Source organism: Coturnix japonica, chromosome 2 (assembly GCF_054131305.1).
Source record: "Coturnix japonica strain WE chromosome 2, WE-NBRP24, whole genome shotgun sequence".
In the NCBI taxonomy this organism is placed as follows: Eukaryota; Metazoa; Chordata; class Aves; order Galliformes; family Phasianidae; genus Coturnix; species Coturnix japonica.
Genome location: NC_140664.1, coordinates 22,324,617 through 22,349,721, shown reverse-complemented (window position 1 = coordinate 22,349,721; position 25,105 = coordinate 22,324,617). Strand labels below are relative to the sequence as shown.

General features: G+C 40.9%; 1 protein-coding gene across 2 annotated transcripts in view; it reads left to right on the top strand.

Moving 5' to 3' along the window:
- Positions 1-9,946: 9,946 nt before the first annotated feature.
- Positions 9,947-25,105, top strand: part of NECAB1 (N-terminal EF-hand calcium binding protein 1) — a 42,466-nt gene continuing 27,307 nt past the window's right edge. For both annotated transcript variants that reach the window (XM_085537233.1, XM_015855955.3), the window contains exons 1-3: positions 9,947-10,021; positions 12,741-12,765; positions 19,110-19,218. In XM_085537233.1, coding sequence (XP_085393359.1) covers positions 19,182-19,218 — 37 coding nt within the window. In that variant the 5' untranslated portion in view covers positions 9,947-10,021; positions 12,741-12,765; positions 19,110-19,181. The remainder of the gene's footprint in view (positions 10,022-12,740; positions 12,766-19,109; positions 19,219-25,105) is intronic.

Genomic DNA, 25,105 nt, shown 5'->3' with positions numbered 1-25,105 from the left:
CATGTTGAGAACACCACGGCTCACCCACTGAAGGAGGCTGCTAGTTCCAACAGTGGCTGAATCCCTTTGTTTGTAACATGGACACCTGTGCATGTGACACATACTGAGTAAAGAGTATGTGTTGTCCTAGGGTGCAGGAGAGGATGCACCCTCCCAGAGCACCTCTGTGTCTTAGTGGGAAGAGGTCTGCCTGCAGCACTTACAAAGAGACCAGGATCTTCATCATCTTCTGCAGACACATCATTTCCCTTAATTGAGATAGTCCAGAGTTATTCCCAGACTCCCACAGAAAGTGGCGATTTAATGTCCCTTCCAACTCAAATCATTCCACAGTTCTATGTTTCCACAGTGCTTTGCAGAGCATGCAGCAGAAGGATTTGTAATAAGGATGCTGGTATGGGGACAACAGGACTGCATACCCAGCTGAGTGAGGAGACTCCTGTGGACCAAAGTCCTGGTGCTACAGGTGCATTATTCAATCACCGTCTACCTTGAGAAAAAAGAATCAGGAACCAACAGCTTTGAGTTATCAAAGATGACCCAGCTGAATGCACACTGTTTCAGTAAGATGCGATCCAGCTTCTACAAACAGTGCACATCCTTGTCTTCATGTGGCCAACAGAGAGACTGCTCTTAATATAAATGCTTTTGCTTCGTTTTTTGTTTGTATATGTTGTTTCATAGTTCATTAGCGGGTACATTAGGTCATAATCTTGCTTTCATTGCTTAGTCAAATGTCCCTCATATACTTGAAATGTTTGTTAACCTGAGTTCTTATCTGTGAAAAAGGTGCATGGTGATGGTGCTCACTGTGCAAATGAAGCCTGTACATGCACGCATTTTATTTCCACTAGTCTGATCTACTCTTTCCATATCCTTCCAGTGGTAGAAATTTAAGGGCAAAATAGAGAAAAAGAAAACAATACAAGATGGGAAACAGATGTGGCTGGTAAATCTCTTTCCATACACAATGGCTTTCTCTAGGCTAAAAAAACCTGGTGAATGTCCTTATACTTAAAAATATAAATGAGAGATATTCAAAAAGTTATTTGGCCCTTTTAAGTTATTAAATTCTATTTTTTAAAAAGTGAAATAAATAAATATCCCGTTCCTTCCACTTTTCAAGAAACAACGATCCGAGTATATGTCAACATAATTTTAACACACTACAAATCTTGTCACATGTATTATTCACCAGCGTGTTTGATGATTTACTTGCCTAGTTCTGAGCAAACACTTATAGAAGTTGGAAAGATTATTCAAATAGGTTGTTCAACCAGCCCTGTTTGAGAGCAAGAATAAGGCACATCGACTGAAAATAAGCTGTTCTAGCACTTTAATTAGGACAGACTGGAGAAAATTCCCTAAAGCTTTCAGTTAGACAGCATTAAGCTTCAGTGTAACAAGTAAAATCCAAATTAAAAGAGGAGCACTCCTCCCATGGCAGATTAGAGTTCACGTGGAGGACCACAGCATGCCTGTAGCCTGGATCATTTTACTCTTAAGCTGCAAACAGTTTGATTTTATTATTATTTTTTCCCTGCAAAATTGCAATAGAGGAAAGAAGAACTAAACTTTGTAATGTAAGAGTAGACTATTTAAAAAAGGAAATCTGAGAAATACACGCTCTTCAAAGATTTCATAATATTGTTCCTAAGAGGCAGAGTTTGTATCTGTCACTGGAGACAGCTCTATACACAAGGAATGGAGTTCAACATCATCCAACATGGTAAGGGAGCACCCCGGAGGCAGGGCAAGACTAGCCTGAATCCTATTGATTATTTCTGACCAATTTGGTGTACGGCTGCATAAGAAACGTATCAGAAATAGTGTTGTTAGCAGGAGCTGAGATTGTTCAGTTTGGAGAAGAGGAGGCTCAGGGGAGACCTTATTGCCCTCTATAACCACCTGAAGGGAGGTAGCAGTGAGCTGGGAGTCAGCCTCTTCTCTCTTGTAACTGATAATAGGACTATAGGGAATGGCTTCAAGTTGCACCAGGGGAGGTTCAACCTGGATGTTAGGAAATACTACTTCTCTGAAAGAGTGGTCACGCGCTGGAACGGGCTGCTCAAGGTGGTGGTGGAGTCACTGACCCTGGAGTTGTTCAAGGAACGTTTAGATGCCGTGTCGAGGGACATGGTTTAGTGAGAACTATTGGTGATGGGTGGATGGTTTGGCTGGATGATCTTGGAGGTTTTTTCCAACCTTGGTGATTCTGTGATTCTATGATTCCCCATGATTGACTAAGAGAGAGAAACTGCATCCCTCACCCCCACTGCAGACTGGAAGATTTGTTGAACAATGTAGCACTGCAGTGGTGACTATTTCTGCATTACTATAATGTAATGCCCTCCATCCCAAGCCTAGATAACCAAGACTTTTATAATAAACTGGTTAGGCATATATTTGAGCCTTAATCATACACTGAGTATATCCTTCACTAATCATCTCACTTCAGTTAACTGGAGCAAGAAAGGCTGTTAAGTACAAACTGCAATCTTGCTGTTGCAGACGTTGTCTTCTGGGCCTTTGCACTCAGTCTTTCTGCTCAGTCTTCTCTAGTGCAGTCTACAACAGATGTGAGTGCATTTCCTAAAGCTGCAGCCTGTACTGTACCCGATGTGTAGATTGATGGTGTTCAGCAGCTCAGCTGCTAATCTCCTGCTTTTCAGGAGCGTGATCTGTATATTTGTTTAACCTCATGTTCATACTCATGAATGTAAAAGCAAGGGTGAAGGGAACAAAAGGGAACCATTAAAGCAGAAATAAAAATGGGACTCATGGGAACTCTGATTTCTAGTTAGAAACGCTGCGCATCTATTATCATTTTAGCTCATGGAGGTTAATAGGAAATGAGATCAAAGGCAGCATGTGTTTACCAATGGTAGATCATGCCAGACTAAGCTTCTTTGATATGCTAACAGGTCTGCATAGGAAATGCAGATCTCATCTATTTGAACTTCAGGAACACATTAAATACTCTGCCACATGGGACCATATCTGCTAGATGAATGAGAAAGGAACTCATAAAAGAACCATAAAAGTGAATGAGATTTGGAAAAGGGAAGATAACAATCTGATTCTATTGGAAAGAAAATAACTGTGCAGGAAGAAGGTCACAAGTAGAGATTTCCGAGGATCTGCAGTGGGTTCAGTCATGTCTAACTGTACTTACACTTTTCCTATGCTCCAGCCCCATAAGTGCCTCAATTGTTGCTTACTAGATAGTCTAGGGCTGCTCAGCAAATGAATGCAACAGTGCCTTGGACCCTGAGCTGCATCACCTTGCTGGTAGAAGCTGGTTGGGAAAGTGTCTTCCATTCCTCCTCAGGAAATCCTCATCTGGGTTGCAAGTGCTTGCAGTTCTCTGTAAATCAAGATCACAGTGCAAACATTTGATTCAAGCTTTCTTGTCTCTGGTTGATCATAGAATCACAGAAATATTTATGTTGGAAAAGAGCTTTAAGATCACTGTGTCCAACCATCAACCTAATACTACCAAGTTCACCATAAATCATGTCCCACAGTGCCATAGGCACATGTCTTTTAAGTACTTCCAAGGATAGTGACTCTACATCTTTTGGCAGTCCTTTCCAATGCTTAGCCATCCTTTCCACGAAGAAATTCCTTCTTATGTCTAACCTAAACCTGATGTGGTGCAACCTGTTGTAGTTTCCTTGTATCCTGTCACTTGTCATGTGAGAAAAGAGATCCAAAGCTCCTTGTTGCAAACTCCCTTCAGGTAGCTGTGGAGAGCCACCAGTTCTTCCTTTATCCTCACTTTCTCCAGACTAAACACCACCTCAGTCGCTCTTCATGAATCTTGTTTTTAAGTCCATTTAGCAGCTTTGTTGTTGTGCTCTGAGCACTTTCCAGCAAGTCCTTCTTGTAGAGACGGGACCAAAAGTGATGACAAGTAGTTACACTTTCAGTAAATTCTATCTGCAAAACCTTCCAGGTTTGTGCAGACCACAAGATGGCACAGCTGTAGTAGCTATATGCAACTGGGTAAGGCACCATGACACAAACAAATTGAAATTAAACATTAATACAGTGTTTTGTATGAATTAGAGGTAGATGGGGGGAGATGAGCAATATATATCCTATTTTAGTCAGAAAGCTATTATCACTAATTGAATAACAATGCTGGTTGAGCCCATAAAGCAAAGCAAACTCTGAAATCTTTCATTTTCAGCAATCATCTACTTACACATTTAACAACAACAACAAAAATACAAAACAAAGGATTTTTGAATAGAAACCAGTTTTGACTGGGATGGGATAGAATACTGCAATGTTAGATTACTCTCAGTTAATTGTCACAATGATTATAATGTAGCTTTCTAGTAAAATCTTTTTTTAAGCTAGAAAATTCTTTTAAAGCCAACAAATCATTGCTGTATCTCAGACCATTCCATCTGCAACTACTTTGCTTTTCTGAATAGCAAATGAGTTTGACAGCAATACCTATTTTAAACCAATGAATTTAGAAAAATCTTCTTATAAAACAATCCACAAGGCAGTGAATACATTCTCAGAGACAACAGTATTTCTAATATGGATTTATGGGACACAAATTCACTGCTTGGAATAATCCAAAAATACTATGGAAATTTAAGCCCATCATTACTCCATCAGTGTATCACAGGGAGATGGATGGGATAGGTTTATTATCTCTGACATATGTGCTTTTATTATAACTTCAACTAATGAAGAGATGATCTGAGGTAAGTGGAAGCAGACATATGTTGAGGACTATGCAAGGAGGTGGAATTTCACCCTAATACAACTAGGGTGATCTGTGTCTTTCACCAGTGAGATTTGCCATTTGTCCCACACCTGTCATGTAGCACAGCAGGATGATGAGCCCTTATTAAGATTTCTAGGAGCATCTGCAATAAAAATACTAACTTTTCATCAATCTCTGTACTTCTGTATTCATTACTAATTGTCACAAATGACAGAGATTTGGAGAGGTTCAGAGAGATCCTTTTATGGCAAAATAAAGTCTAAAGATAAACTTATCTGAATATTGACATACGCTTATCAGAAATATACTTCTAATCGTCTAATCTGTATCCAAAGGGGAGTAATATAATAACTTTATTAGTCACATACTCATGTAGAAAATCAGAATTCTGACTAGTATATTTGCATCTGAATAGAAATTTATCCAGGATAGAAATTTCACCAAAGCTGAACTCCATCCAGATTAAAGGTTTTGGTTGTGTCATTTAACTGAATTGAATCATTTTCTTCAAGTATACATCTATTATTTGCATTCATTGTTGTTAAAATCAATAACAGAGAACACGATACCCTAATTTCTCCCCTCCTTTTTGTGTATTCTGTTGCATTAGCCTAGAATGGAACAAGCCAACTGTTGGGTAGCAACTGAATGCTTTATTAGTACACATTATAGAGATTTATTTTGAAATAAGATGGCTATATATGTTATTTTCCAGCAAGAATGCAGTCCCTGAAGAAACTCCTCTGAAAGCAAAACAGTGTGAGCTACAACTGTAATAGTATGATCACAAACATATTGAAAAGCCCTCGGGTTTCCTTCAGGTAAGCAGTACCAGCAGATATGATATGAGGCTGTGAGCATCACCTGTAGGGGCTGAAAGGAGAGAACTCTGCCAGCAGGCTTTCAGCTCCAGGCACAGCTATAAGGATGGAACTGCCGAGTTGGAATAAGCCAGGTGGCTGTTTCTGAGAGCAGACTTTCATCAACTGCCAAAGGGGCTTAAACTGAGAAGCAAGGAAAAGAGCTGACACCTTCACATGGGGTACTCCTTTATGGCAGATGTGGATCTCTGAAGCAACAACAGCCTGGGGAAAGTAGAAGGAAAATTCTTCATTTCACAAAACCACTGTGATAATACAGTATTTCTTAATATATATATATACATGTATATATATATATATATATATATTCTATTTTCTCATATCTAGATACAGAAATGAATTTGAGAAAGTCTTTTCACATCTATGACTTAGATTCATACACTTAAAACCCTGTTGCCTTTGAGGGACAATGATGTGCACCTAGCAAAATATTTGAGCGCTGAAGGCAGAAGTTAAGCACCAACACTGACCCAAAATCCCAAGCTATAATTTAGCTCACACAGAAGTCCAGAAGCAAGTCAATCCTTTGCTTGTCTCACACACTGTGGTAATCTCAGAGTGCATCAATTGCATGCCAACACAGCGATGGTTCAAAAACACACCTAGAAGAGCCCTCTCTCTGTTCCAGCTCACCCCAAAGTGACTCACATCACACTCAGCTCCTGCAAAATTACTTGTGCTGAAGGTAACCTGCCTTTGACATTTCCAGCAGAAACAGTAATAAATAAGTGAATCCAAAACTCACCCATTATCAGGGGGAAAGCACAGAGTGTGACTTGGTGCTACAGGTCTTAGATATTGTTCCAGATTGCCATACTGCAAAACACACCTTTTCTGCAGAACATCTTCTGTGTTAAACCTCTTCCTTATCACTACATGTGGTAACAATACAAGTCCACTTGCTTTAGCCCAAGCTTGGACTTGCTGGACATACAAGTGTGAGATGGGTATGCCATTCACAGGAGAGCACTCCAATCTGACACACTGACATGGCTGCAACCACTGCAATCTCCAAATTCCTCTTTTGTTGGAATTTAGCAAGCTGTTTGCAAATGCTTTTTTTTATAGATCCTTCTGCTTCAGCCTGAAAATACTGCAGCCTTAGAAGCAGGCTTTTAATGATAGATCATTTTATATTAACAGATCTGCATCACACTGAAATGAAATCCTACACTTTAAGCTGAACTTACTGCTCAATTACTGCAGTTTGTGCCATTTCCTATGTGGATCTATATGTGTATACATGCTTTCTTCTAGTTCAAGTGTGAAGCAGAAAACATGGCATTTTTTCTCAGTGGCAATTCTCACTTTTTCATTCAATGCACATTACCCATGTGAGGACATTAGTGGGAGGATACATAGGCATGGAACTGCAGTAATTTACACACCCCAAAGAACTGCAAGCACTTGAATAAATTATCCAGCCTCCTAAAAATGTTCTGTAGTCAATGGCTTCTTTGGAGAAGAAGCCTCTTCTTCTCCCTCCCCCTGCCTTCTTCAGGGAACCATCCTCTCAGGTTTTACAAATAATTCCAGATTAAAGCTTTGTAATAGATTTAGCCATTTGATCTCCCTTATGCATTTCCTTCTACTTTTTTTTTTTTTTTATTGTTATTATTCCTAAGAATGTTCCGAACACAAAGAAGGAAAGACCTTCTCTTTTACTGTGCTGGTGCATTGTTATGCTTCTGGTTCTCTCGTGTTTTGATATTCCCCTTTGTTTCTTTTCTTAGATCTTTAAAGTAAATATCTGACTTAGGCATCCAGCCACACAGCAGGCTTTTTCTCAACATGAGCCATGGTCTCTGCTGGGTGCCCCATTAAATTCATTTTACTGCACTGTTTGCTTCTAAAATGCTCCTGCAGGGCTGGCTGTAAACAGAGCGTGCATAGAGGACTCTCTGTGGTATATTAATTAACATCACACATCTTATGTATCTCACGCATCCCTAAAATATTGTCCTAAAAACACTGGCTGTATGTGAAAGTGTGTGAAAATTAAGAAAAGTTTTACTTCTTGCAAGGAACAACCAATATACCTCGTACAATGATGCCTATCTAGTTTATTCTAGGAACTCTGAGTGCACTGCTGTGCATTACTGACTCAGAACCACACCAGTTTTACTATTTTTATAATTAAAGTATAATTATATCTTCTATCCCAGAAGTCTTGTGTATCTCCTACAGACGGAAAGGAGGGGGAAACAAAGAGAGACTAAGATTCACACTGCTCTGAAGTCTGCCCTAAACTCCAGGAGAGGTCTCACGTTTCCTACTGATTGGTAAGAGTCAGTCCAATACACAGAACTGCTTGGAAAAATAATATCGAGAGCCTCTATGTAAACTGTGATTTTCCCAAACAGGTATAGAAAGAGTAAGCAAATAAAAAAGAAGAGTGAAATAAGGTTCTAGTGCAAGCTGTATGAAGTGTCACACCAACAAGGAAATGAGCGCCATAATTCCTCATGTGTTGCTATGGCTTCACGCCATATTTCTTTTCCTGGTGAACAACAAAAGAGCTCCAATGCACACAGACAGGATTCAGCTCACCTGCTGATGTACATTCTGCATCCTAGTTGTTTACGCTGGATTCTTGTTGGAGAGCGTTTTGGTTTCCCTTCCATCAAACAGCAGATAAGGGACCAGAAGAGAAGCAGCAGGCCATGGGTTTGAGGGTTTTGAGGTTTGTCTATAGGGCATTAGGCCAGGTTCAAACCATGACCAAACACCATGTTCTGAGAGCTACAGAGAGACATCATATCATGCTAGTTCAACCCTTTTTGTAGCTACCATCCCACTCATGCAGTCCAAAAAGGGCCATAAAGCAGATAGATTTCCTCTGCCAAAGAGTACTTTTCGTTACAGACCCGTGGGCTATCATAGCATGCAAGCTAGTCTTAGATTGGAAAGGTTCTACTTTGACATGAGCATTTTCCTGACATTTAGAGGCAACACACATGGCTAACCATCATAAAGAAACTTAGTAACTGCATAAGAGAGTTAGAACACTGACATTTCCTCAGTATAAAGGAAGCTGTTTCATTTATCCCATTGCTGAGGGCTCCCATTGCACAGCCAACTACACAGTGAGTGTAGGGCAGCTGTTGCTGCTGTTTTTCTTATGTTTGTTTCTCTCAGATAAAAGGGCAAAATCATTAAGTAGTAGCTGGTCATTTCCTTTCATTTCACATGAGTGAAGACATTAGTACAGTAGGTTGGGTCCTAAATGCAAGCTTAATGATGTGACACACGGCAAGAAAAAGAGCAGGCAGATTTATGCTTTATTCTCACACGCATCCCAGACAGCTCCATTTATTTTAATTGATTATGAGCCAAACAGCTTCGTGGCTGCTGAAGTGACCAGATCATTGAATGCTGGCTTCTGCCAACCTCCCACAGGGATTTCAGAAGGTTATCACGCTGCATGTAACTGCACTCCCACGTGCTCACATGGCTTTATCCTCATGGTCCTCCTCCCCACAGCCTCCCCACAGCCTTTTGTTCAGAGAGAAAGGAATCACTGAATACACTGCAGAAATCAGCTCAGAAGCTCTAACATTAGTTATAACATTATCATATAATGATTGCGATGTGTATTAGATAACTGCATGTCACCTGCCAGCAAGAGCAGGAGCTAAAGGGCATCATCTGGGTCGAGAGGCTCAGTCAGACACCAGGAGTACTCCTGTCAGGGGTGAACGTATTATACATCTTCTATAACCCCAGTCACTGGTAAGATTCCATAGGCCTCCATCTTAAGGCCAGATATTTTTAATGGCTTGGATGTAGAACTCAAAGGCATAGCAAGTAAGTTTGTGAAAGTCACTAAATTAGGAAGAAATTGTGACTCCCTTGAGAGCAGAAAGGTCTCGCAAAGAGATCTTGGTATATCAGAGGCTGCACAGCCCCACCTCGAGCACTGGGTGCAGCTTTGGGTGCAACAACAGCAGAAGTTCATTAAGCCATTAGAGGGCATCCAAGGGAGGGCTACAAAGATGGTGAAGAATGCCAAGACTTCAAAGGAGGCTCAACTTCCAAAACTGACCCAGAGAGAAATATCAGAGTACTGTCTTCCAACACAGGGGTTACCGCATCCCTCCACCTCTCCTACAGCCGCTTTGGAGGCATTTTTCCTTTTTCTCTCTAATGATTTGCCCAACCCACTGGAGGGAGCTCACTCTCTGCACCAAAGGATGCACACAGAACCCAACCCCCGGCGGGCGGAGCTTGCAGCCCGGCCTCCCGGCAAAGCGTCCAGCCCCGGGGCCGGGAGGGGGCCGGGGGGCGGTGGGTTCCCTTGTGTGGTCCCGGCGCCGCTGCGGGCGGTGGCGGCGGCTGAGACGGGCGGATGGCGGCGGAGCTGGGAGCGGGGCTGCGCATCTTCCGCGATGTGAGTAGGCGGCGGCTTTGCCGGGACCCTCCTGCATCATTCGCAAGCATTTGGGGGTGGGGGTCTATTTGTTTATTGCTGGTTCCTTCCCCCCCCCCCCCCCCCCCTTTTTTTTTTTCTTTTTTTTGGAACTATGATTTCCTCTCCTGCATGGAAGGGGATGAAACTGAGAGCAAGGCTGTAGATCTTTCCCTTTTCTCTTTTCCCTTTCCTCTTCCCCTTCTCCTTCCTCTTTTCCTCATGTGTTGGAAAGTGAGTTTGCTGCCAACAGCGTGTCTGTATCAAGAGAGCAGGTTAATAATTAGGGGAGGTTCAGAGAGCACTGGGTGAAAAAAACATCATTTTCCAAGCTGCGTTGCTTGGCTTTTTACTTTTTTTCTGGGCTTTCCACTATAGAGTATCTCACCCTGCAGAAGTGTGGAGTTTTTCCCACTGTGTCCTACTAGAGCCTTATGGGTTTGGGGTGCTGAGCGGCACTGAGACCCCAGACATATAAGGGAAAGACTGGTGAGGGAGCAGCCAAACGTGTGCTCATCCTGCTCCTCCAGGTGCCATGCTGGACCATCAGCTCAGCCCCTCAAGATGCTGGTGTAATACATATTGTCTAATCTTGCCTGGCACAGAGTGTTCCTTTGGTCCAAGGCAAGCCCTGCATAAGAGGCAAACTCCATCCCTAAAATCTCTAACATATCCTCTGTATTTCTTCTTTATCCCTGTGTATCTATGTACCTTCATACCATTCAAACACTACCACCAACTATGATCTACTTCAGACTAACTCTTATATCAGAGTTAAACCACAGTGTCTACTGGAAAGGACATGTTGTGTATTAAAGCTTGTTTTTAGGATCATATCTAGATGTTTTATCCAATATGACCACATAAGCTGTAGGTGTCCCTGTTCATTGCAGGGGAGTTGGGCTGGATGACCTTTAAGGTTCCCTTCCAACTCAGAAGATTCTATGATGCTGTGATTAATTTCCCCAGGCTGTTGCTCTAATTATTTCAAGCAAAATCAAAGCCTTGTCTGCTCATCTGATAATTTCTCTAGGTTTCATAATAACTTCTTTAAATCTTTCTGTTGACTTACTGTTTCCATTCGAGTGCATAATGAAAAATACAACAATCTTGATTTCTAGTGCAGCCTCCTCCCTGCTTTGTGTCAAAATACCTACCATGCATCCAAACTATTTTAACAATTCTATAGGGCAGCAGTAGTGTTATTTTCATTAAAAAGTATTTTCATGAAGGTTATCTTTTTTGCCACCTTTGACCCATATCTTTGGGGCACCTCTAGTCGATAGAAACCCCTATCCCTACACATCCATAAGCCAAGATGGATCAGCCAGTGCTCTTAGTGATGTAGATGTAGCCCAAGGTGTGAGCTGCATCCCTGCTGTAGCTGTACCCCACATGAGCCTCTGCATTGGACCTTGATGCTTGTGGTAACGGCCATTTTTAATCCTTTAGTAATGAACCTACAAGGTGAGCACCTGGAGTTCAGCACTGATAGTGCCTTTGATATGCATCTACTGGTGGGCGTTTGTTGTTCCCTTGAATCGCCTGTGTTTGGGCAGAACAAAGCCCAGTTACTCGCTTTAGATTTCACAGTGCTGTTTTTCTCTGCTGTCTTCAGTCTTCACGTATCTGTCAGTTTCCAGCTGAAAAAAAAACTGCAAAACCATTCAGCTCTGTGACTTTCTTTGCCATCTCTGCTTACATACAATCGCTAGCTGTGCAGCGGGATGGTTCAGTGGGCACTATTGGTGGTAGGTGGGCACAAGGTTGGAAAGGACCTATAAGATCATCTAGTCCAACCGTCCTCCCTTTACCATACCTACAGGAAACCCCTAAACCATGTCTCTTAGCTCCCCATCCAGTTTACATGATATAAACTGAACCCAGATCAAAGTTCAGCACATCCAGCAGAATGTGGCACCTGAATCCTCAGGTTTTTCACTGAGTTACAGCACTATAAGCAGAGCATACTCCTGCCATTGGCAGCTAATGGGTAAAACCAGCTTGCCCAGGGAACAGGGACCTATCAAGAAATGCTGATCTGAGGGTTGGGCTATGCTGGTGGTACCTGCACTGTGACCCCAGCTGGGATTCCACTGGTCTTCACTGGAGGCACCCACTGGTGCCCTTCCACAGCCTTTGCATGAGGAGGCCTTTCTCTTACCTCTGTTTCCTACCATCAGAGGAATCCTGAGATTTGCTCCCACACAGCTGACACTGCTGCCTGCCCACCCCAGCCTGATCATTGTATGCCACCCACCTCCTCTCCTGGCTTCTCCCTCTGCACACCCAGACACTGAGTCTTCCTCCACACCTCAGGTGCTCAGAGCATACCCCAGCTGCCTACTGCCCTTGCTCTGCTTCTCTATACAGCTACTCTCTATGCCAAGGTCCATAAGCGCAGTAGTTTTGTGGGATCAGGTTTAGTGCCTGGACATGATCCTTGTAAACCATGTAAACTAGTAAACTAGTAAATAAAGCTGTTTTTTTAGGGGTTTGGTTCTATGTTCATGCAGTACAGGAGGAGTTAAAGAAAGCAGTATCGTAAGATAAGAACGGAGATACACTGAATGCTTTTCAGTTTTATACAGCATTCTGGAATGTGATGTAGCACTTCAGCTGTGAACACCCATTAAATGCAGCTTTATGTGCCCTGAACCCATATCAAAGAAGTAATTCCTTTCTCTCTTTTTTCATTTAGATACTGAGAAGAGCAGATAAGAATGGTAAGACCAGTCACCTGTTTCCCTCATCCCTTTGGAAAAAATACTCAACTCTGATACAGCCTTTAAATCATGCTCTAAACGTCCTGATATGAAAACCAGCCATCTCTCATGCCATTTTATGCTTTCTACAGGTCCTGTGCAATGTGTATTGTTGTGCACTGGTTCTCCCAGATGGATTCCTTAAGAACAGATCTTTTGCTTTCACCATTTAGCATGCATGTTTGATTTGCACTTTGGGTGTATGGGGGTGTTTTCATAATGACATTCTGTTCCCAAGAAGTTTTGATCTATTTGGTTCTAGCTTCATCTTATTACATTTTTAAAACACTATACACTATATCCAGCAATCAAATTTGCATTCCCTCCATTTGTGTTCATGTATTTGTTCTGCGTGTCAGTAGGCAGAATAAAACTTTGAATTCAACATGTGCATTTATAACACAAAAGTGAGGTTTTTATTATATCATTAATTGAATTTTTTCCGCTGGTGCTAAAGATAAATCTTCTTTCCATGTATGTAGTTCCTCTGTTTAAATACAGGAAGTTGGACCATGTAAGTCTTCACATATCGAATACTCCCATTTTGGCTGTAGTGTTGGAAGGGCCTTGCCATAAAGGGCCACAAGGTTCATCATAGAAGTTTTGATTGGTGTATGTATTCGTTGTCTTGGACCTGTCTTAAATTCCTTTTCTAGTCTCTGAACTGCTGTCCAATTTTGGTCAAATCACATTGCCATTTTGTGCCACTTTCCTATTAGAAAAATGATGCCGCTGCTACAGTGTGAGATTGAGTACTTCAGAGGCTATGAATTCAGGCTACAATTACTATAATAGTACTTATGCTATCACGCATGATTAGTTAACCAGAGCTGGATCTTACAAGACAGGATGAAAATACAGGCTCCCAATTTTTTATCACTGCAATGCTAACGTATAAGAAGAAGATAAATGTGTGGGATGTGTGGGATGCTGGGAAAGGGGTGAAAGAGGACCTTCACTAGCTGTGCCTTGCCAGCTTAGTTTCACACCAAATGCTGCATCCCCAGCAGACCTGCTTGTGGCTTTTAGGCTTATATTTGCCCTGAAGATTGGTATGAGGCTGAGTGCATGGTACAGAGCAGCAGTCGGCATCCCTCCAGAGACATGAATGTGACTGAGCATTATCCAGATGATTACTCAGTGACAGATTTTCTACTTCCTCTCCTGGTCAGCCCTGTAGCACTCATCCATGGCCAGCTTCTGCTGAATGCCATTGTGGCCATCAAGAGCCCTTGGGGCTTCAAGTCTATGTCCTGACACCTGAACTCATTCTCTGTCCTAATCCTGTTGGATGTACAGCCCTTCAGTGAGGAGGAGGACGTCCAGTCCTCCTTCAAGTTACTCCTCAGTTTATTACTTACACATTTCTATTAGAACAAGGGAAACTTCACACAATCAGTGATGAACCTGCTTGCTCCAGTATCCACATGAACCCTAGAGACTTCGGTCACTGGAGTTCACAGCTATACATGGATGCTTTACAGCATAGTACTGGAGGAATTGTGGGTGAGATCAACAACTCCTGTTCTATTAATTCAAGTCTATAAACTCGAAGTGGTTTCATATGTGCTTAATTGTGTTTGCTCAACCGTCAGTAGCCTGTGGGATTTCCACTTTGCTAATCTAGCACTGCATAGGTTAGTGCCAGTTATTAGGGAGCAGATTTGTTTTAATGCCATAATGTTAAGTAGCTGCTCTGAAACATTACTGGAAATTTGAAGACATACCTAATACATTTACACTATTGTCAACACTGATTATTAGCTTTTGTTAATTAATAGGATATTTACATTTCCAGTGTCACCTTTCTGTGCTGCAGGAAAGCAAGTATTGGCTTACAGTAACAAATACCAAGTTGCTGTCCATGACACTATCTGTTACATTCTACCACACACTTTTAAGAGGAGTCTCTCAGAGCTGACATATTAATTATACGGGATTACAGAACCCCCAAAGCAACTGATCATAAAAGCCCTACTTGTTGCTTTTTTGACAGCAAGAAAACAATGCAATCAAAGAGTTGGAACAAGCTGAAAAATAGATTATGATAAGAGAGGGTGTTCTGACTCTGAACTTAGGGACTGTGACTTAAGGCTTGTCTTAAGCAAAGGAAGGACTGCTTAAAATAAGAGCTACAGAGCTGAGCAATCCTGCTGAATTGCTGTTACTCAGGGAGATCACAGTTGTTTTTGACAGATGGGTTTAAATGAGAAACTACTTTATCAAGCAGTCGTTCCCCTCATTTAAAAGAAGGCATACAAATGTTATTTATTTTATGGTGGTGGCTTCTTTCTCTGCCATCATTCAGTTGCCATTCCAGTTCTGGAAATATCTACAAGTTCAACAGGATGATCAGCTTCATAAACTCTGTCAGTAGTTTGTTTTTCAAGGCTGAGCAGCTCCACTCTGTATGGATGGGATAAACACTTCCTAGCAACTGAGAGAGTCATGTGATTTTCTTAAAGGGGGAACTAGGCATGGAAAAGAAATATTACACTATGAAGTACATGATTCATAATATTGACAAAAGCAACAGGAAATTCTGAGGAATAAAAGCAATTTCATGGGGGTGAGATGGTGCACACTGACCTATCTGGAAAGGAGACGTTTCAGTTTTGCATGTCAAAATGAAGTTTTGGTCTGGTTTTCTTTACTAAACTCCCTGTGTTCAAAGTACTTGACACAGAGCTTATTTGGAAAATTCCCAACCAAAAGTTCTTCATTTATTTCATTCCTTTTGCTATGTGAAACAACATCAAACTCATGCAATTCCTCACAAAAAGTAAAATTTCATCCCCACCCAGCAGGGGAGAAGTAAGATATGCAAACTGGAGGTAATTTAAAGGTACAGCTCCTCATCTCACAAGCATAACAGTCCTCCTTCAGATGGTGGTGGGGCTTCCACACTAAGGTGCTTCAATACTGACCAGAGTGACCGAGTGCTACAAGAGAACTAGAGACTAGCACCTTTGCCCAAGTTGTTGGAGGGCATGTTGTTCTTCCTGTCCTCTTGTATCTGGTTCTGTGTTTCATCCCTTTCCAGTTTTCTCTGTGTACATGACTGAGAAATGTCAATATCTTTCGGCGCTCAAGTGCTCTAATTCTAGCATCTCGTCCATCCAGTAGGTATAGACTTGCAGTCTGGTTGGGCTGGCACAGTTCTATTTATCTGTGCTTTTAAATTCCCATTTCAGCAGGTTGAATCCTGGGATCAGCTTTAGTGCTTTTCTTCCCTCAGCTCTTCCGATTGCAGTAAGCTATATGAACTCCATCTGATACAGCTCTTGCTATGGAAGCACTGGCTGGAAGCTCCTTTGAGAAGCCTGCAGGTTACTTTTGCTGTCTAAACAAAGTCTCTGCTGGGAAAGGCTCACAGTCCCAACCAGAAGAGAAAAACAGGTGATAATGGGAGCTGTTTGGTTGCCTTCAGGCCTTTGCCATCATCTCTGCGAGGTACACTGCTCCCCTGATCACCATAACCTTCTCTGTTGGCTGCAGGGTCACCATTTGCCTTCAAATACATCAGAAGGGCTTTTATTCTTTTTCTATACAATTATTTTATTTTGCTCACTGACATTATCTTTCAACTCAGAAAGAGTACCCATATGGCTTTCATTTGTCAGATACACTGTTGCCCTTTGAAGTCACAGACAATTCACAATGTCTTGACTGCCCAGGGAGGTGGTAGTCACCATCCCTGTAGGTGTTCAAGAAACATTTAGATGCTGTACTAAAATACATGGTTTTGTGTTTAAAAATATTGATGGTAGGTGGACAATTAGACCAGATGATCTTGAAGGTCTTTTCCAACGCTGGTGGTTCTATTATTCTATTGGTGGGAAGGTTCAGCCTCTACTGCCTCTTTGACATCATGGGTCAGCATCATAAAATAGAGGGCATTATTTTTGGAGCTACAGAGGGAGATACATTTTATTGTTTATATTGCCAGTCAGGAACCTTTGGACCTTTGGGCTCCAAGAAGGTTGGGGAACTAAGTTAGGTTTGTGGTTTTTTAAAGGAAACTTCAAAAACATGAGAGAGCAAGCAAGGCTTGCAGAACAGCTCCTGTGAGATAATGTTGCCAAGGCAAACACTGCTGAAGGCTGAGGGATTTGTCTGGTTTGTCCAAGGGATGTGTGCCTTCAGAAAAGTTCGTCTTCTGTGAATTATCCATCCCCTGTCACTTTGCCAGTGGCAAAGACTGAAGTATCTGTAACAGATGGTTTAGCTCTGCTGCCTTGGAGCTCCTAAACCAGACAGTATTTATCTGGAAGCTCTGTGAGCAGTGAGGCACGCCCCTGGGGAGGGAGGACTGAGGGTATGTGATGCAGCCTTTTAAATAAAACTCATGCTGAAAGCTGGGAAAGCACTTGGCAGGGCAGAAGTCTTCAATGAAACGCTAAAAGGAACGCTTGATTGGAACTGGGCATGAACTTCATCTTAGTACTCAAGAGGAACATGTGTACCCTGGCTCCCAAATACACTAGCAAGCAGTTACAGTTATACCAAGTTAGAGAAATAAATAATCAAGTTGTTGGTTTTTTTTCAGTAAATATAGCTGCACAAAGTCTGTAAGTAACCAAGTATGTTCAAAGCTCGTTAGCTTTTGCCAGCAACAATCTTACTGAAGTATCAGACTGGATTTTCAAACTGTTACTGAGAATAAACAGCGATGAAGAAAAAGGCAATCTATGCTGTTGGAAACTGAAATAGAAAGCAAATAGCAGACGCACCCAATCTGGCAGTTGGCAGTTCATTGATTTTGTGGATTGATGTAAAGCCAATGATCCTCAAGAACAAAGATAAATAGGCAGATGTTTCAGGTTTTGTGTCACAGTCAGGCTGCTCTGTGAGTAAACACATATGCTTACCACAGGAAAGCTGCCAAAAATCACTGCTTCCTTGTGTGTGTGTAGAATTCAGGCAAATCCCCCTGCCCAGCAGAGGCTAAAGTTCCAGATACAGTTTGATTAAACGACCGATTTTATCTGCATAAGCCAAAGAAAGCAGAGCTGTGAATGCAACTTGTTGGTATTTGTACTCTGCAACCAGTGCCAAACGGCAGATGCATTTAGATTCTCAATTAGGTTAATCATGGCAGTTCTGTCAAAGGAAGCTGCCTATCTTCACCACTTCAACATACTTGTGCCATCTTCACTTACATCTCTTATAGATCTTGCCTCTTTATTTTAATCACAAGGCTGTCTTTTCAAGTGGAATCTTTCAAACTTTTTTGTTGTTGAAACAGACATTCGATTTGTTCAATTTTGAGTCCTCTTGAAGATAACACATTTAAAGTCATATGTACAAATCAAAGAAATTATAAAGTAAGAGCAAGTAAGAGAGAAAATACTCCCCAGCTCTGCTCTTCAGGTGAGCATGCTACTGTACAGCTTGTATATAAGGGATGCTTCACTGCTGTCAAATTAGTCTGCAACGTTGTAAACTAGTCACATGCTGTCAAATAAATCTTATTCTTTTCTATGCTGACCAAGAAGATGAACTGAAATTCTTTCCATTGGAAGAGGACACAAAGCTAGCTTCTCATTCCATAAAGGTCAAACATTCCTTGTTTAGTTAGTTAGTTCTGTACCAAGCTTGGAGGGTTTTTTTCTGCTGTTGTTTTTTGTTTGTTTGTTTGAAATATGTATTTTTTGAAGGAAAAGAAGATCAAAATGCTGTAAACCAGGGCAGTGTATTGATTAACACTGCATATCCCGCACAGGAGACCCCACTGCTATTGAATTGTGCGCTTGAATTTCATTCTCCCTTTTAAGAGGCAGGGAGCAGAAGAAGAGGAAAATAAATAGATAACTATAAGATAGCTAGAGAAATCTTCCTCGATCCTACATATTCCTTCAAGAAATTATTGGGTTTGTAGTTTCCTGAGGTTTCTCTGCCCCCAGAGGCCACTGATACTCCATGTAGAGGTGAGGACATGGACATGGACCAAGCAGGAGCAAGTGTGGGGCAGAGTGGGGAGAAGACGCAGTGAATGGGATCAAGGCAAAGATAAGAAGATTGTCTTGGTTTGTTTGGCAATAGAGGCTTACAAATCCAAACTATCTTTTTTGAAAGATGAGAAGGTGGAAGATTAACAGAGCTGTCAGTCAAACTGAGAATTCTTGTACAACAACTGATGCATTTAACATCATATCATTTACATGTCTTGAATATAAAGCTGCTACATTTACTTTGAAGAGCTAGTTGGTTTTGGTTTTTTTAATAGCTTCTTACTTTATTGCATGGACTAAATGAGCAAAACCATAAATGAAACTGACGCTTTCTTATTTTCTTTTTTTCAGATGATGGAAAACTGTCCTTTGATGAATTCAAAGCTTACTTTGCTGATGGAGTTCTGAGTGGAGAAGAATTGCATGAACTTTTTCACACGATCGATACACACAATACAGAGTAAGTGTCCCCTTCTTACACTCAAAGTGCTACTCCCTTTTTTAGGAAAGCTAGACTGTCATTCTGCTCTGAACTGTTCAGCTGCACTGTTTCTAAGCCGAAGAGCCCTTCACTGAGGAACAGAATGAGGACAGCTGACTTAAACTGGCCAAAGGGATATTTCGTACCATATGACATCATGCAGGAGTTTTGAGGGGGGGGAGAGTTCACCTTGCTCTCTTCTGTTGCTTGGGGAGTGAGCTAGGCAGTTTGGGTGGCGATGAGCAATAGCTTGTGCATCATTTGTTATACACATTCGTATATACATATAATTATAAGCTCCCTTCAAGTATTGGAAGGTCACAATGAGGTCTCCCCGGGGCCTTCTTTTCTCCAAGCTAAAGTTTTCCTTACCAATATTTCAGTGTCATTAAATGGAGCCACAAAATGCCTACAGTTAGGATTCTTCTCAGAGACCTGTTTAACACATTCCAAAACAAAACCATTCATATGTGTATCTCATTCATAGGAATATCAGGATATATTTACTAGGAAGAAATGACTAAATAACTAATCTGGATCTGTTTCCTTAATTCTGATCACTTACACTTCTGTAGATCAGGAATAATCTCCCTGGAATCATTAGGTTCAAGCCAGCACAAAACAGAGGCATTGGCATCCTTATCCCAAGGCCATCCTAAAGCATCCAGTGTTAAAGACTCAGTACTAGGGTGCCACAAAGACAAAGAAACAGCTTTCACTGACAGATCATTCACCTTAGCAGACAGTATGGGAGGGGGACAGGAGGAGTAATTAAAAGTGTAAGAAAAAAATTGTTATTTCCCTAATTTGTCTAAAGTGTTTAAGTAAGTACTCGAAATTCAGGGAAGAAAATGGCAGAATTACTGCTAAACTTTTAGGCATCAGATACAGAAGAAATAACATTTCTTGTATATTAAAAGTTAACATTTTAATATTCTCAGTTTTCTTAACAGTGACTAAGTCTGTAGAACAAAGGCAATGCATGCAGTCTATCTAATCCCAGCAAAATGAACCACATGCTCCTTGGAACGCCATGGGAATCTGATTATCTGAATATCCTTCACACAAGTTTTTTAGCCTTCATTGAAAGGCTCATTCATAGAGCTTTGGACTTCCTCATGTTCCCTTATGCATGCTTGACAGTCAGTTTGTGTTACCACCATTGTACATATTTACCTTTGTCAGAGACAAATATCCTTAATAAGTCTGTGAGATCTTTAAAAAAAAGATCTTAAAGATATTCTATTTTTTTCTTTTCCTCAATTTTTTTTCTTTTCATTCTGTTCATTATTATTATTATTAATCATTAAAAAACAAAACATTTTTATTGTAGAAGATGTATTAATTAATTTTTAGAGCTTTTCTTCTGCAGTGGAGAATACACAGATATGGTTGGGGTATATAGGGCAAGGTATACCCATAGGGTATATATACCCCATGACCTTCATATATATATGAAGAATATGTAGAAAAATGAGAATAACATTATGATTTTCCTCCTGGGAAATATATGAGGCTTTGTGAAAGGCCACTGTTATTAGCTGAGAGCAGGTAAAATACACTGCAGCCATCAGAGAGGGATAATTCTCTCTGTCTGAGAAAAGCTTGGCAAAAAGCATGGTACAAAAGCCACAAAGAGTACGTGCTGTGAAGAATTGAACAGGTAGAAGACTCAGAAAACCCACTAAATCACTTTTTTCAACCAGGAGAAAGGGTTTTTATAATTATCATCATTATTTTTACTTATCACTTGTTATAGAGTAGAACCGAGCTATAGATTATAAGAAAACATGGTTAAGTTTGAAACAGCAATAAGAAGATGTTGAACGTTTCCCCCAAAGTCCTTAACTGATAAATGCTTAATGCCTTAATTTTGAGCTGGAAAGCTCTCTACACTATTTGATATTTCTCTTTAATAAAGGGAAATACACTTTAAAGGCTTTCATTAACACTTTTTTGCTTTTCAAAACCTTGTCATCACAAGACAGCAAGATAGAGCATGTAAATTATCAGGTGGATATAGCAAAGAGAAGCATCTTGGGCAGTGTAATATAAATTCCTCGTTAGGACTTTCCAGCAAAATTCACATGAAGCAGATATAATGAGGACACAACTTTACTCACTGGCATTTGCAGAAAAGGGCAGATTATGTAAAATGTCTTAAATTAACCACTTGGCTAAGAAAAGCAGCAGAATGCTCGGTGAACCTTAGGAAGTTTTGTAATATAAGAATTAGGAGAAACATGCACATATTAAACAATCCTGAAACCATCTATTATGCTTTCATTTTCAAACTACCCAAGGGAATGAAGTGAAAATTGTTGTTTTTGCCTGAAATCACTGAGGAGTTTCTGACTGATTGCGGAGCTTTTGGTGTGGATCCAGAGGAGTGCCACTAAGATGATCAGAGGGCTGGAGCACCTCTCCTATGGAAAAAGTTGAGGGACCTGGGCTTGTTTAGCTTGGAGAAGTCTCTGGGGAGACCTCATAGACCTCATTGTGGCCTCCAGTACTTGAAGGGTGCGCATAAACTGGAGGGGGAATGACTGCTCACATGGGTGGATACTGATAGGACCACTGAGACAGGGGAGGTTTAAGTTAGATATTAGGAGGAAGTTTTTCACACACAAGGTGGTGACACACTGGAACAGGTTGCCCAAGGAGGTTGTGGATGCCCCATCCCTGGAGGCATTCAAGGCCAGGCTGGATGTGGCTCTGGGCAGCCTGCTCTGGTGGTTGGCAACCAACCTGAAACACTGGGTAAATCGTGTATCTTCTCTGTATATTACTTCTCTATTTACAAACTATCCCAGGAATGTTATGAAAGGATTGAAGTTGTTCAGCATTCTCACACTAAAGTGATTTATACTGCATGCAAATGCCTGGAACAGATAGGTGTGTATGGAAGTATGTCGTGATCTTCCAGAACATCTCTGGAGTACTTTCAAATTTCATTTTGTCAGGAGAGAAGACTTGGGGTTGTTTCTGCCTGCATTAAATCTTTTAACTCTGCCAGCATTCAAAACCTCACTTTCTTTGCATGTTAGTTTTTCTATTTCATAGTGTGCAGATAATGAAAGAAGGGTGGACTTGGGCTGATTTCCATGGACCACAAGATCAGGAAACATGAATTTCCTTTGCAGCTCAGCTACAGCAATCTCTCCCTCTCAAAATAAGCAAATAAATAAATAAATAAATTCAATGTATAAAAGACTTCCACTAGATTAACACCTTGAAGGAAGCTAGATTAACCAGCTATTATAAAATTACTCAAGTTCTAATGTCAGTCTTGTAGGAGAATTTGAAAAGTATTTTTTGTTGTTGTTGTTAAAAGCAAGCCTAACTAATGTAGTGCTCCTATTACAAAGCAGATAGACCATGGATGACCACTAAAATGAGCAATGTGATATTAGGATGGTTGAATTAGATAACAGTAGTGGTCTTTTCCAACCTTAATTTTTAAATATTCGTGTTGTTATTTCTTGTGTTTCTCTTTTGTTCCTTGGCCCTATTGAATCACATGGCAGTGCATACCAAACACAAATGCAAAGATATTTCTCCTGTAGTTGCTTATAATTGGTAAAATAAGTGGTATTTTTATTGCAGATGTGGTATTTTAAGTACTTTAATAAGCAAGGAATCACAGAATTGAGTTGGAAGGGACCCCTAAAGGTCACCTATTCTGATTCTCCTTCAATGAACAGGGAGAACAGCTTTTGTCACAAAATTCAGTCATGACCCTGTCTACATATCCTAAAACAAAAGAAAAGGATGCAGGAAGTTATACAACCTTTTTACATAGATCATAAAGAAGCACAAGCCATTCCACTAGCATGACTTCTAGACAGTCTGCATCAATCTTTATTGCGTTTCTCAAGGGTATTGTTCGCCTACGCCTCACCTACTTTCCCTTAGACAACCTTTTACCCAAAGGTATTCCCATGTGTTAGTGGTAGATGTTGCAGCTGCAGTGCTTGTGTAAGAGAATGATGAATGCTATCAGTTTTTCAAAATTGAAATGTTAGCATATGTGTTTTTAAAGTCAGTACTTTGCAAGATGATAATGGCAAAATGTACAGCGCCATGTTTCTCTGTATGTTCTTTGCCAACATTGGCAAACATCTGTGGTGCTACTGGAGCTCTTGCTAAGGCATATATATCATGATTCCTAAATGTTTGTCTGCGGGTATTAGTTTGATCTGAAAACTAAAAAGAAGACAAATAGTCATAAAGTCAGTCATAATTTCCATATCTTTACAACCTCCCCACAGAAGTGCCATGGATTTCAAGCAAAATAGAGTGTTTTGATATTTTAACAGTTCCACTGGGCTACATTTTGCCATTTGGTGACTTGTTGCGAAGCTTTTATAATATCCCAACTAGGAGCATAAGCAAGCAGAAAACAATTAGCCTCATCAACACTGCACTGATCTGTGGCAAAAAAACACTCCTATCAGATTGTGATCACTGTTTTCAGAAGAGGACCCATATATTTTTTCACCTTAGCATAGTCCCAAGTTGAAAAATCAATAACATTTTCTATGAAGCATAGATGAAATACTCTAAAATGCATTAAGGATAACTCTGACTCCTTTCAATCAGTTGTTAAATTTAACATTTCCCACACAACCCTCTGCATAAATTATCAGATTTGATAGTTCGGTAGTGAAATGGCATATGGGCTCTAATATTGCCTGCCATAAGGCAAAACTCAAATGCTTCACTTCCTTGAAATGGTTAATGTCTCCGTGAGTTGCTTTTAGCATTCACTGCTAAAGTAAATCTTCCCTTTGCTCTTATCCTTCTTTCTTCCCACCTCCCCCTCCCCCAATAACTTTCACATAAAATGTTTTTAGCATAATAGCAACCTCAGGGGAAAGGTGTCAGAAGATAATGAGAATATTTGGCGATGCTACAAACTAAGAGATATGCAGTACATCTCGAGGGGATTCAGTCTGCAGCGCTGCCAGAGATGGTGCGATAAATGCTTCACTGATTACTGACTCATATGAGTCAGTGGGGAATCAAACTTGTTTTTCTCATTTTTCTTACTGGGAAAATGAAGTCCTCAGCCAGGACCTTAATTACAAGGTGGGAGGCATGCGAGGAGTGTCGAGGCAGACCTGGAGCACATACTACCTCCTGAAGGCAGGTATCCCATTGAGCCTTTGTGTGTGGCACAAGTTAAAGAAGATAAAAAAAAAGCATGTACAAACCAGAGACAAGTTTGCTGTGGGCCTAAGAACCTTGGGCACCTATAGCTCCAATCAGATGCCGGGCATCTGGTATAGTCCATCATGCTGGGTATGCACTGAATGAAGACACATCTACAGTTGTATGTGCATGATCAGCAGGGTGTCTAAGTCTCCCTAAGTTAGTGAAGTAAGAAGTACCTAAGGAGTAGCTCTGCTGACACAGACTTCAGTGTTGTTGCTCAGGCATAAGGCATTTAAGATGCTCCCACCCGAGACATCAGTTCAGAGTAGACAGGATGACACAGGAGAAGCAGCTGGATGTTAGTGAATGAGGAAAGATACTAGAGCAACTCAAACAACACTAGATGCCTGTGTTATGTCCTATTAATTAAGATCCTTCTGGCTGGTTCATTGCAAAGTCCTCAGCTACGCTGAATTCACTGAGTATCCTTTTGTGGCAGGGTAGGTTGGACAGCCAGTGAATACACGGATGTCTGTATTCAGGGCTCTGAGCCCTCAGATCTTCATTAGTAATGCCCTGGGTCATAAGATCAGAATTACAGAATAAGAGAATCATAGAATCATAGAATGGCCTGGGTTGAAAAGGGCCACAATGATCACATAGTTTAAACCCCCTGCTATGTGCAGGGTCACCAACCACCAGACCAGGC